This window comes from Bos indicus, chromosome 9 (assembly GCF_029378745.1).
Source record: "Bos indicus isolate NIAB-ARS_2022 breed Sahiwal x Tharparkar chromosome 9, NIAB-ARS_B.indTharparkar_mat_pri_1.0, whole genome shotgun sequence".
Taxonomy (NCBI): Eukaryota; Metazoa; Chordata; class Mammalia; order Artiodactyla; family Bovidae; genus Bos; species Bos indicus.
In genome coordinates, this window is record NC_091768.1 from 41066087 (window position 1) to 41080285 (window position 14199).

The 14199-nt window shown below is 41.9% G+C and overlaps 1 protein-coding gene across 6 annotated transcripts in view; it reads right to left on the reverse strand.

Annotated features, from left to right (window-relative positions):
* The window catches only part of LOC109563840 (uncharacterized), a 205093-nt gene that overhangs the window by 25538 nt on the left and 165356 nt on the right, over nucleotides 1-14199 (reverse strand). For all 6 annotated transcript variants that reach the window (XR_011568321.1, XM_070795502.1, XM_070795501.1 and 3 more), the window contains one exon: nucleotides 1261-1370. Coding sequence is in view for 5 of the 6 variants with exons in the window: in XM_070795502.1 (XP_070651603.1) it covers nucleotides 1261-1370 (110 nt within the window). In the remaining variant the exon portion in view is untranslated. The remainder of the gene's footprint in view (nucleotides 1-1260; nucleotides 1371-14199) is intronic.

Here is a 14199-nt window from a genome sequence, read left to right on the forward strand (position 1 = left end):
TGGAAGAGGGTGTTTGCTATGACCAGTGCATTCTCTTGGCAAAACTCTATTAGCCTTTGCCCTGCTTCATTCCGTATTCCAAGGTCAAATTTGCCTGTTACTCCAGGTGTTTCTTGACTTCCTACTTTTGCATTCCAGTCCCCTATAATGAAAAGGACATCTTTTTTGGGTGTTAGTTCTATAAGGTCTTGCAGGTCTTCATAGAACCCTTCAACTTCATCTTCTTCAGTGTTACTGGTTGGGGCATAGGCTTGGATTACCATGATCTTGAATGGTTTGCCTTGGAAACGAACAGGGGTCATTCTGTCTTTTTTGAGATTGCATCCGAGTACTGCATTTCAGACTCTTTTGTTGACCATGATGGCTACTCCATTTCTTCTAAGGGATCTCTGCCCACAGTAGTAGATATAATGGTCATAAATGTGGAGAAAATGTTTCAAAAAACTGAGCACATTTTGCTAAGGCAGGCTTTAAAAGTGATTGAATTTCAAAGGAAGCTAGATTCATAGCTACTTACTGCACTTTGGTATAATTTGTTAAAGGCCCTAAAAACTCTGTTATGGCCAAATATCTACATATACACCCCTATCTACCCTTTATAGTAGATTCTTTTGATTTAGAAAGGTACCTTTTGTCAATAGTAAACAGTTCAAAACTCCAAGGACTATACGTATGACTGTTGTATGTATTAACTATATATTATTGTTATATACACATTATATAGAGTTGTTATGACTTCAAATACTGTTAAATACATACAAATTATTGATACTGGCTTCCTTTGGGAAAGGAAACTGGAGATGATGGATGGAGTGGAGGACATATGAAAATGCTACCTTTTGGAGCTGTTGTTTTTTTCATGTTGTTCATTTAAAAATGTTTTCTAGGTAGCATTTTCATAGGCTATTTTGTTTTTTCCTTAAATTTTTATACTAAAAAATCAACAACAGGAAATGTTGCTAAAAATAAGTCATCCATAAATAAGCTCCAAGGTTATGTGGAAAATTAGCTAAATCTGAAATGAGCCAACATGCATATTATAATTACTCTTCCATCTTAGTTAAAAATCAGTCTTTTTCCAAAATTAAAATGGTAACATGTGATTTCTACTTTGAGTTCAGGCTCGGTTCTCATATCTGCACTTTAGGGGAGTGAGGGAAGCATTAGGAGATGTATTGAAAAGAAAGTCTTTCTCATTTGGGTTTGTTTAAAAAAAAAAAAGCAAATGACACTCTAGAATGACAAATTTTCACCTCATACCTCTAATCCACCATCCTGGTAATTCTCCAATAATCTCTGTACAAAATTTTCAACTATTTGCGGTCTGATAATTGAAAAGTTTTCTTCCATGACTTGGTGTTTCCAAAGGTCTAGGGAAAGAAACACCAATAATAGTATCAGGAAACATTGAACAACTATTAATAGTTACAAGTTGGCGACTGTCCAAGACACAACAAAAGGTGTCATTTCCAAACACACAAAAACTGACGGGTGAGGGAGGGGAGGTGGTGGCTGAGGATACGGGGCCCTCCAGAACACGGGAATAAGGACGATCTCTAACAAGATTCCTAAGAAAAGGTTTGGAAAACACCTCTGAAGCCCAGTGGACAATATTTTGTTACCATAATTATTGACCTTATATGACATCTGTTTTCATAAAGTCCCTCCATGTAACTGAACAATTATTTTGATCTAACACAACTATCAGAAATAAATGAAGAGCTATTATATTTATCTATTTAAGTGTTACAAATTCAAGTAAGTTGAATACAGAGTTGATTTTAAAAGGTCAGGAAATTCAAAAGAAAGAAGAAAGAGTCACAGATTAGAAAGTGTAGAGAGCTGCAGAATATGAACTTTAGCTCCTGTACTGAAGCAGCAACAAGGCCAACACACATGTGATAAGTGAAAAAGTGAAAGTCACTCAGTCGTGTCCGACTCTTTGCGAACCCATGGACAGTCCATGAAATTCTCCAGGCCAGAATACTGGAGTGGGTAGCCTTTCCCTTCTCCAGGCGAATCTTCCCAACCCAGGAATCAAACCCAGGTCTCCCGCATTGCAGGTAGATTCTTTACCAGCTGAGCCACGAAGGAAGGATGTGATAAGGCATATACACAATTATTGAGTAGCATTGTTTAGGACATCAAAAACTTAGAAACAACACACAAACCATGGTATATCCTTCCAATGGGATAGTATGCAACTGTAAAAAAAGAGAAAAATTTCTCCGTGTGTGAAAAGAATATTCATAAATCTATGAATTAAGATGGAAAATGCAAGGTGTAGAACAGTGGATATAAAATCCTATCTTTTATAAGAAAGATACAGTAAATACAGTAAAGGGAGAGGCCACCCCCTCAAGCCTATTCAAGGTCATTGCTCCAAAAATTTGGCTTTCTCTGATGTCATCACTTCTGTTTTCCTGGGTCCTTCACAACAGCACACGTTATTTCTTCAACCTCATAAAAATCTTCCACTTGACCCCATTTCCCACGTCAGCCTTTGCTTCATTCCTTTGCTCCTTTTTCAGCAAAACTCTCCAAAAGAGATGTCTACACTTATTGTCTGTGACTTCTTTCAAAATCCTTCTTAGACCCGCTCACCCAGCTGTTACCTTCACCATTCCACTGAAAGTGATTCTGTCATAAACACCAGTGACCTCAACATGGCTAAAACCAGTGTTTTTACTTGACTTCCAGTAACATTTCACACAACTTTCCACTTCCTCTTGCTTGAGAAACGTCCATCACCAGACGTTGGAGGACCACTCTGTCCTAGTTCTCCTCTACCTCTCTGTTTCTTGTAGGCTCCTTTTTCTGGTTTTCCTTCTACCCCCCAGCCCCACCCAGCTCTTAACATTAGAGTGTCCCAGGACTCAGCCCTTGGTTTGCCTTTATGTTTTTTCTATCTATACTCACCCCCTTGACTATCTCATCTAGTATCATGGCTAAATACCATCCATATGCTGACAAGTCTCAAATTTAGATCAAATACCCACTTGGCATCTCTTCTTGCATGTCTGAAAGCATTTCAAACTTCACTTGTGCATAATTAAACTTCTGATCTTCCCTCCCTAATTTGCCATCTCAGCAGATGGCAATTCAGTTTTCCCAAATGCTCAGGTCAAAAATCTTGGCGTCATTATGGACTCTTCTCTTTTCTCCAAACCCTGTACCCAATCCATCAATGACTTCAAAAATATGCCCAGAATCTTACCACTTAATACTTCTACTGCTCCTAACTTTGTTTGATTCACCATCTTCTCTTGCTTAGATTCATAATGCAATAGCCTCAAAACCAACCTCTCCTTTCTTCAGCCTTTTCTTTCCAGCATAGCAGCCAGAGAAATTCTATTCAAAAATAAGTCAGATCATGCCACTCAAATTCTGGGACAGGCTCCCCATCACATTCAGAGTAAACACTGAAGTCCTCACGAGAGCCTACATGATATTGCCCTTTCATGTTTCCTCTCTGACATCCCCTACTGCTCTCCTTCACTCTCTCCACTGCAGCTACACTTGAGTCTTTGCTGTTCTGTAAACATGACAGGTATGCTCTGCTTTAGGGCTTTGTATGGGTTGTCTTTCTGTCTGCAATGCTCTTCCTCCAGATACCCTGCATAGCTAACTCCTTCACCTTCTTCAATTTCACTCTCAAAATGTCACTTTCTCAGTAAAGTCTATCCTGACCTCCCTATTTAAAATGACAATGTGTCCCTTCAAACCACCACACCACCATCCTCCTCACTCCACTATTTTCTTATTTCTTATGTGCCTTGATTATTGTCTGTCTATCCCCTACAAGATGATAAATTCCATGAGAATAAGGATTTTTGCTCCATGACAATTAGGATGTCCTCCCTTATTCATGGTTTTGCTTTCTGCAGTTTTAGTTGCCTGTGGTCAATTGCAGTCTGCAAATACTAGATGGACAATTGCAGAAATAAACAACTCATACATTTTAAATTGAGCATTGTCTTGAGTATCACAGTGAAATCTCATGCCATCCAGCTATGTTCTGCCCCACCTGGGATCCCCAACCACTAACATAGTCTTCTCCTGGCATCAAAGCATGGACATCACAACAGCTGTATGATCCAGGATCACCCAAAGCAGATGATCCCCCTTCTGACCTATCATCGAAGCTCAATGGAAGCCTGAAGAGTGCTAAATCACAGTGTTGATGTCACTTTCTCTCGTCACATAGGCATTTCATCATCTCATACCATTACACAAAGAAGGGTGAGAACGGTACACTATTTTGGGAGAGACTACATTCACATAACTTTCATTACAATATATTGTAATTTTTCAATTTTATTATTACGACTTCCCTGGTGGCTCAGACAGTAAAGTGTCTGTCTACAATGCGGGAGACCTTAATTTCTTACTGTGCTAAACTTACAAATTAAACTTTATCACAGGTATGTATGTATAGAAAAAAACATAGTATACTATATACATACATATATATAGTAAAGACACTGTATTTACTGTAGTACAAATATGTATATATATTGGAGCAGGCAATGGCAACCATGGGCTCAGATGGTAAAGAATCCGCCTGCAATGTGGGAGACCTGGGTTCAATCCCTGGGTTGGGAAGATCCCCTGGAGGAGGGGATGGCAAGCCACTTCAGTATTCTTGCCTGGAGAATTCCATGGATAGAGGAACCTGGCAGGCTACAGTCCATGGGGTTGCAAAGAGTTGGATATGACTGAGTGACTTTCACTTCACTTTATTGTTAATTTCTTACTGTGCTTAACTTATAAATTGAACTTTACCATAGGTATGTATGTATAGAAAAAACATACACTATGTTTACTATAGTATACAATATATTGGAGCAGGCAATGGCAACCCACTCCTGTATTCTTGCCTGGAGAATCCTATGGACAGAGGAGCCTGGTGGGCTACAGTCCATGAGGTCACAGAGAGTCGCGCATGACTGAAGCAACTGAGTATACATACGTGTGTGTGTGTGTGTGTGTATGTGTGTGTGTGTGTAGGGTTTGGTACTATCCCATTTCAGGCATCCTCTAGGGGTGTTCAAACATGCTCTCCACAGAAAAGGGGGGACTACTATATGCCCAAAACAGTGCTTAAAATATATAGCCTAGAAAATAGCAGGTGCTTAGGTAATAGGTATTGAATAAAAGGATGAATTAGTGTATGTATAAAAAGCACTGAAAGGATACATTAAAAACTGAAAAAGATGATTACACAGCAGTGGCAATGAACCTTCTAAATATATGTTTTGTGTCATTTTGAGTTTTGAACCAGGTGAATGCGTTATCTGTTAAAAAAAATCAAGTTAAATATATGACAGTGCTGCAACAATGAAGTATGTCAACACTCTAACTTCCATGTGCATGGTAATTATGCTGGGTGGGGCCTATTTCCTTGTGCATGGTGCCAGGAGAGTCATTTTTTTTAAAAAATTAAGGTATAATTGGCCTACAACATTGTGTTAGTTCCAGGTTCAAATAGTGATTCAATATTTCTATAGATCACAAAATGATCACCACCGTAAGTCTAGTTACTGTTTGTCACCATACACACTTATTGCAATATTACGAACTATATTCCCTATGCTGTATATTTCATCCTGTGGCTCATTTATTTTGCAGCTGGAAGCTTGTACCTCTTAACTTCCCTCACCTCTTCTCTCCTCTTCCCACTCCAGGGGAGTCTTGAAACCAACAGAGACCTATGGCCTCAGAAGTAGGAGCCACGCCCTGTTCCACCCGCTTGCTTTTCTGTTGGGGGTGGGACTGGCTCTCAGCAAGTGCACCCACAGGGCCTCTCCCTGCCTCTGGCTGTTTCTAATTTTAGATGGGATTTCCTACCCATACTTCCATTTTTCTGACAGGAGACTTAGTACACACAAGAGAAAGCATCCAGCAAAACCCTCCCAGAAATGTGATATGACAGAGCAGGAGCCTCTGGAACTTACATTTACTGTTATTTATTGGGGGTCCTGGTTTTCAAAATCGGATTCCACGTTTCTTCTACAATTGGCTACTTTCCATCATAAACAAATAAATCTGATTTTGTTTTTTTCTTTGGATATATCGCCACTCTCCTAATACAGTTGAAGTAGGAAATCCAAAAGAATTAATGTTGTGACTAGAAGTTCATGCTTCTAAGAAGTTTAAGACTTTCACAAATCTAAACTTTGATAGGACAGAGCTCATGTACGCTTCAGAAATTCTCAGATAAGGAAGTGTGTATAGCGTTTTTCTTTCAGGGTACTCTCCTGGCAGGTCACTGGCTCACAGATAAGCCTGGAGAGGGGCTACACACTTCTAGTTTGGAGACCTTCCCCTGCCAAATGCCTACAAAGCTGGTTTGGCATTTAGCTATGGGCTTAGCTGAGGGAGCAACCCCACGTCCAAGGAGCGGCAGCTGCACTGGTGCAGGAGAGCCGAGAGGAGCTACTCCACGTTCAAGGTCAGGAGGGGCAACTCGTCCAAGGTAAGGAGCAGTGGCTGTGCTTTGATGGAACAGCTGTGAAGAGATAACCCACGTCCAAGGTAAAAGAAACCCAAGTAAGACGGTAGGTGTTGCGAGAGGGCATCAGAGGGCAGACACACTGAAACCATAATCACAGAAAACTAGCTAATCTGATCACATGGACCACAGCCTTGTCTAACTCAATGAAACTAAGCCATGCTGTGGGGGGCCACCCAAGACAGACGGGTTATGGTGGAGAGGTCTGACAGAATGTGGTCCACTGGAGAAGGGAATGGCAAACCACTTCAGTATTCTTGCCTTGAGAACCCCATGAATAGTATGAAAAGGCAAAATGATAGGATACTGAAAGAGGAACTCCCCAGGTCGGTAAGTGCCCAATATGCTACTGGAGATCATTGGAGAAATAACACCAGAAAGAATGAAGGGATGGAGCCAAAGCAAAAACAATACCCAGTTGTGGATGTGACTGGTGATAGAAGCAAGGTCCGATGCTGTAAAGAGCAATATTGCATAGGAACCTGGAATGTTAGGTCCATGAATCAAGGCAAATTGGAAGTGGTCAAATAGGACATGGCAAGAGTGAACGTCGACATTCTAGGAATCAGTGAACTAAAATGGACTGGAATGGGTGAATTTAACTCAGATGACCATTATATCTACTACTGTGGGCAGGAATCCCTTAGAAGAAATGGAGTAGCCATCATGGTCGACGAAAGAGTCCAAAATGCAGTACTTGGATGCAATCTCAAAAACGACAGAATGATCTCTGCTCATTTCCAGGCAAACCATTCAATATCACGGTAATCCAAGCCTATGTCCCAACCAGTAATGCTGAAGAAGGTGAAGTTGAACAGTTCTATGAAGACCTACAAGACCTTTTAGAATTAACACCCCAAAAAATGTCCTTTTCATTATCGGGGACTGGAATGCAAAAGTAAGAAGTCAGGAAACACCTGGAGTAACAGGCAAATTTGGCCTGCTGCTGCTGCTGCTGCTGCTGCTGCTGCTAAGTTGCTTCAGTTGTGTCCGACTCTGTGCGACCCCATAGACAGCAGCCCACCAGGCTCTGCCGTCCCTGGGATTCTCCAGGTAAGAACACTGGAGTGGGTTGCCATTTCCTTCTCCAATGCATGAAAGTGAAAAGTGAAAGTGAAGTAGCTCAGTTGTGTCCGACTCCCAGCGACCCCACGGACTGCAGCCCACCAGGCTCCTCCGTCCATGGGATTTTCCAGGCAACAGTACTGGAGTGGGTTGCCATTGCCTTCTCCAAATTTGGCCTAGGAGTACAAAATGAAGCAGGACAAAAGCTAATAGAGTTTTGCCAAGAGAATGCACTGGTCATAGCAAACACCCTCTTCCAACAACACAAGAGAAGACTCTACACATGGACATCACCAGATGGTCAATACTGAAATCAGATTGATCATATTCTTTGCAGCCAAAGATGGAGAAGCTCTATACAGTCAGCAAAAATAAGACCGGGAGGTGACTGAGGCTCAGATCATGAACTCCTTATTGCCAAATTCAGACTTAAATTGAAGAAAGTAGGGAAAATCAGTAGACCATTCAGGTATGACCTAAATCAAATCCCTTATGATTATACAGTGGAAGTGTAAATAAATTTAAGGGACTAGATCTGATAGACAGAATGGCTGATGGACTATGGATGGAGGTTTGTGACATTGTACAGGAGACAGGGATCAAGACCATCCCCATGGAAAAGAAATGCAAAAAAAGCAAAATGGCTGTCTGAGGAGGCCTTACAAATAGCTGTGAAAAGAAGTGAAAAGCAAAGGAGAAAAGGAAGGATATTCCCATTTGAATGCAGAGTTCCAAAGAATAGCAAGGAGAGATAGGAAGTCCTTCCTCAGCGATCAATGCAAAGAAATAGAGGAAAGCAACAGAATGGGAAAGACTAGAGATCTCTTCAGGAAAATTAGAGATACCAAGGGAACATTTCAGGCAAAGATGGGCTCGATAAAGGACAGAAATGGTATGGACCTAACAGAAGCAGAAGATATTAAGAAGAGGTGGCAAGAATACACAGAAGAACTGTACAAAAAAGTTCTTCACGACCCAGATAATCACGATGGTGTGATCACTCACCTAGAGCCAGACATCCTGGAATGTGAAGTCAAGTGGGCCTCAGAAAGCATCACCACGAACAAAGCTAGTGGAGGTGATGGAATTCCAGTTGAGCTACTTCAAATCCTGAAAGAGGATGCTGTGAAAGTGCGCACTGAATATGCCAGCAAATTTGGAAAACTCAGTGGCCACAGGACTGGAAAAGGTCAGTTTTCATTCCAATTCCAAAGAAAGGCAATGCCAAAGAATGCTCAAACTACCGCACAATAGCACTCATCTCACACGCTAGTAAAGTAATGCTCAAAATTCTCCAAGCCAGGCTTCAGCAATATGTGAACCGTGAACTTCCAGATGTTCAAGCTGGTTTTAGAAAAGGCAGAGGAACCAGAGATCAAATTGCCAACATCCGCTGGATCATGGAAAAAGCAAGAGAATTCCAGAAAAACATCTATTTCTGCTTTATTGACTATGCCAAAGCCTTTGACTGTGTGGATCACAATAAACTGTGGAAAATTCTGAAAGAGATGGGAATACCAGACCGCCTGAGCTGCCTCTTGAGAAACCTATATGCAGGTCAGGAAGCCACAGTTAGAACTGGACATGGAACAACAGATTGGTTCCAAATAGGAAAAGGAGTACGTCAAGGATGTATATTGTCACCCTGCGTATTTAACTTCTATGCAGAGTACATCATGAGAAACGCTGGGCTGGAAGAAGCACAAGCTGGAATCAAGATTACTGGGAGAAATATCAATAACCTCAGATATGCAGATGACACCACCCTTATGGCAGAAAGTGAAGAGGAACTAAACAGCGTCTTGATGAAAGGGAAAGAGGAGTGAAAAAGTTGGCTTAAAGGTTAACATTCAGAAAACTAAGATCATGGCATCTGGTGGATGGGGAAACAGTGGAAACAGTGTTAGACTTTATTTTTTGGGGCTCCGAAATCACTGAAGATGGTGATTTCAGCCATGAAATTAAAAGACGCTTACTCTTTGGAAGGAAAGTATGACCAACCTAGATAGCATATTGAAAAGCAGAGACATTACTTTGCCAACAAAGGTCCATCTAGTCAAGGCCATGGTTTTTCCAGTGGTCATGTATGGATGTGAGAGTTGGACTGTGAAGAAAGCTGAGCACCGAATAATTGATGCTTTTGAACTGTGGGGTTGGAGAAGACTCTTGCGAGTCCCTTGGACTGCAAGGAGATCCAACCAGTCCATCCTAAAGGAGATCAGTCCTGGGTGTTCATTGGAAGGACTGATGTTGAAGCTGAAACTCCAATACTTTGGCCACCTCACGCGAAGAGTTGACTCATTGGAAAAGACTGATGCTGGGAGGGATTGGGGGCAGGAGGAGAAGGGGATGACAGAGGAGGAGATGGCTGGATGGCATCACCGACTCGATGGACATGAGTTTGGGCAAACTTTAGGAGTTGGTGATGGACAGGGAGGCCTGGCGTGCTGCGATTCATGGGGTTGCAAAGAGTCAGACACGACTGAGCGACTGAACTGAACTGAACTAGCTGAGGGGGAAATATTCTATTTACTAAACGTTTGAGAAATCTTCCCAGCATGCTTCTTCCTCCTGAGTTCAAGTTCAGGCATGCATCTGCCTCTGTGTGCAGGAGTCAGGGTGAGAAGACCATCCAAGAGAAGCACTTCCTGGCCAGGTGGTGTTTGTGGTCTCCAAATGTGTTTTATTTTTGGTGTGTGTGTGTGTGGCCGTGGCTTCTCTAAGAAGAAATGTGGACGCGGGAGGGAGATAGCATACTAGGGGTTCAATTAGGGCTTTTTCTTCCCTTTTACTCTGTTCCCAGGTCATATGACTGAAGGAAACTTTGACTTCCTGGTGGCCAAACCACTTCCCCTCTCTTCTCTGAGCACCCCATCTGCCCCACCCCCCCATACAGCCCCTTTCCTCTAGGAAGGGCACCTTGATTTGGCAGCACTTCACTTGTCTAACCCCTGGAGAAGGAGTGGCAACCCACTCCAGCATTCTTGCCTGGAGAATCCCATGCACAGAGAAGCCTGATGGGCTACAGTCCACAGGGTCGCGAAGAGTCAGACATGACTAAGCACACAGTCCCGCACTTCTCTAACACGACCACAAACTCACTGTGCCTGAGCAGCCCCTGTGTCCTGAGTCAAGGCAGAACCGAAGGCACACAAGTGCCAAGAATCACGGCTGTTCTCTTGACCAGCAGGGTGGTGGTGGTGGGGAGCGGGTAGGTTGAAAGCCTTATTGCTTCAAGCACATGTATGAATTCTGTACTCCTTTGCTTCTCAAAATGCTGCCCAGAACACTAGTTCTTTGAGTTGACGAAAGATATTCCCAAGGTTCTGTGGTCATATAGATTCAAAGAACATTCCATGCTCTCTCTGAAGATTCACAATACACAGTGGCACAGTAAAGGCTCTGAGAAGGTCTGGAGTAAGGGGACCTTTCTAACATTGTTTACTCTCAGTTTCCCAAACACTTTTTAAAAGCTAATAAAACCCTTACCTTCTTCCCTGAGCCCTGCGAGTAGAAATCCTCCTGTCCAAGGCAATCAAGAGTAAGAGTTGGTTGGTCAATCATAAAAAGTCTGTTAAACCAGGGAATGCTTTAAAAATGACATGCACTATCTAAAAATTTTTAAATTAAAAAATTCACAAATATACAAACATTTGTCAATCTTCTAACATAGACTCTAGGCTTTTTCTTTGTATGCGCCCACTCATTGGAATTCTGTACCATAAATCATAATACAAGCGTGTGGTCTACAATTGTGTGTGTGTGTGTTTTGGTTTCTTTTTATGGAGATAAATTTTAAAGACCATGAAACAACCCAAATGCCTGATGCTTTGTTTTTTTAAAGAAGTTGTAGGTTCACAGAATAACTGGACAGTTCAGAGAGTTCCCACAAATCCCCTGCACCCTCACTCAAAACACACAGCCTCCCTATCAACATCCCACACCAGTGGGTACACTTGCTACAACTGATGAACCTACATTGATACAACCTTGTCATCCAAAGTCCACAGTGTACGTTATGCTTCACTCTTGTGAAACTATGGATTTGACAAATGTATACTAGCATGTATCCACTATTATAGTATCATACAGAATAGTTTCATGGCCCTAAAAATCCTCTGTGCTCTGTTTATTCCTTCTCCTCTTCTCTCTCAACTGCTATTGACCACTGATCTTTGTACTGGCTCCATAATTTTGTCTCTTCTTGAATGTCACATAGTTGGAATCACACAATATGTAGTCTTCAAGTTGACTTCTTTCACTTAATAATACGCATTTAAGTTTCCTTCATGTCTTTTCATGATTTGATAACTCATTTCTTTTTACTGTTTAGTAATATTCCATTGACTGGATGTACCACAATTTATTTCAATTTAGTTTTTATAGAACAGATCTTTCTTTTTGTACTATTTCATTAGTTTACATAATAATTAAATTACTCAAACACAATGACAAGTAAAACTGGCACAAACAGGTTTGGAGCAAACAATGACCAGTGATGCTAGGTAAACATATGCAACCCAAAGGCTGTAATTAGTGAGCACCTTGCTGGCTTGTATTACCCAGACAATGGAAAGATTCAGGTAATCCATGAGTCTGTGGTTGGGAGAACTACTGCATTAACATGTTGAGGAGTTAGTATTCTAGGGCACACTGCTGGGGAAATGCTGACTCGGCCCACGTTCTCCCAGATGTTTTGATTGTGCTTCTTTCGAGAAAAGCATTTTTGTTGACTCACCTTTAACATATGTCTGTTTATGTATTCATAACTATCTCCAGTACTATCACTGGCTAATATTGCAAAACATGCTGTATATAGGGTGCGATTCACCAACAGTGAGAGTGAATCTCAATGCACATTCCCAATAGTTTCTTTGACTTAAAAAAATTTTTGTCTGACTTCTTAGATGTGATTAATTTATCTTTTTAAACCTCATAATGTGACTGAAGATAAGCATGTACTAGGATTAAAACTGTCAACTCTATTATTTCTTATTATTCTCTTGTGGACTGCCTCCCCATGGTCACGTTAGGACACCTTACTATAGAGTGTAACATGTATTTCTTATGTATGGACTTAATCTATTCAGAAATTCTAGTATTTTCTTCCCCCATCCCTGGGCTATATGTCTCTACTCTGGAGACTGCTGGTCTTATAACTGCTCAGAGAAATTGAGAAAGTCAATTAAAAGTTACTTCAATGCCAAAACGTCAAAGATGGGGAATGCAGAGCCTCTTTGAATCAGTGGAGCCTATCTCTCTGTTAAGCAAGCCCTGAGGCTGAGCGAGGATGCCTGGGGCTGCTTTTGATTGCTCTCAGGGGGAACACAAACTACCAAGAACTAGGTGTGGCTGTGACATTTTCAGATGCTCTCAGACAAACTGGAAGCTCATTCAGAAGCTTATAAAAAGATTAAGTTCCAGACAAGGTGGGGAGGAGAGAAGTAAACAGGAGAGATATTCAAGCCTGTGATGCCCCCTGTTCTTAATACTCTTCATTTCCAGCTCCCTCTGGAAAAACCCATAGCCTCAAGCTAGCCCTGACCACAAAGCGTGATCACTGCATGAAAAAGCAGGCCCTGTTGGAAGCCCCAGTTCACTATGGCTGCTTCCTACTGCTGAGATGAGCAATAGGTGAGTGAGATTTCCAAGGTTTTACCATCCTCCTCTTCCGTGAGACCCAGCCCACAGAGGTCTCAGAATATAAAAGCACCCCTGGTACACAGTGGGGACTCCATCACTTGTACTGGGGGACACTCAGCAGAGGAGGAGACCCAGGCCTTCACACCAAAGCATGCTGAACAGACCCCAAACAAAATCAGCAATAACAAAACTCTCACTACTGCTGTTTATTTTTAAAATCTTATGAGTACAAAATCTGAACAAAACTTTAGAATTGGCCAGTATATTCTAGCCAGAGTAAGGTTTGGTAATGTCAACCTTACCACCATTAAAAATAACTCTCCCCCTCCCCTTTGCCTGACTCGCCCCAGCTCCTGACTGAAGGCCCTTTCCAAGCACAGCTGATGAGCACCCTGCACAAGCCAACACCCAGCACAGCCGCAAAGCAAGGACACTTCCTCCCTGGGGCCCCCACCTGGCCGTCTCATAAGAACCGCAGCCCTAAATCATGCAGATGGCTGCACCTGCTACATGCTTGTGGATTTTCTCCAAGGACTCAGAAGGAAGCTGCCTAGATGCAGCAAACACAGTATCAACAACAGGGGCTTTGTGTCTTCTTAAATGCTCTGTAACTGGAGCTCAATCACACTTGGCTGTCTGGTGACATTCAGAGATACTCAGTTAGTGGGGCTTCCCCTCTTGCTGCCCAGCCTTTCCCCAAGTCCTGCTTGCAGAATCCAGTTACTTGAAGCACTGAGAAAACCACAGTGTCTTAGTGAGGACAGAGGTTATTAATTAACATTACAATGTCTGTGGACCTTGTCTCAAAAGGAAACCCTAATTAATTTTGTCTGTCAGACAATTCTCCTTAGCTCAAAAATCGGGGATTTTCCTAAAGAATTAGTAGGAGTTAGGAACAGACACTGTAGTTCAGAGAGGACCAGTCACACAATCTATGGTGCCCCATGAAAAATAAAAATTCAGGCTTGTTCAAAACA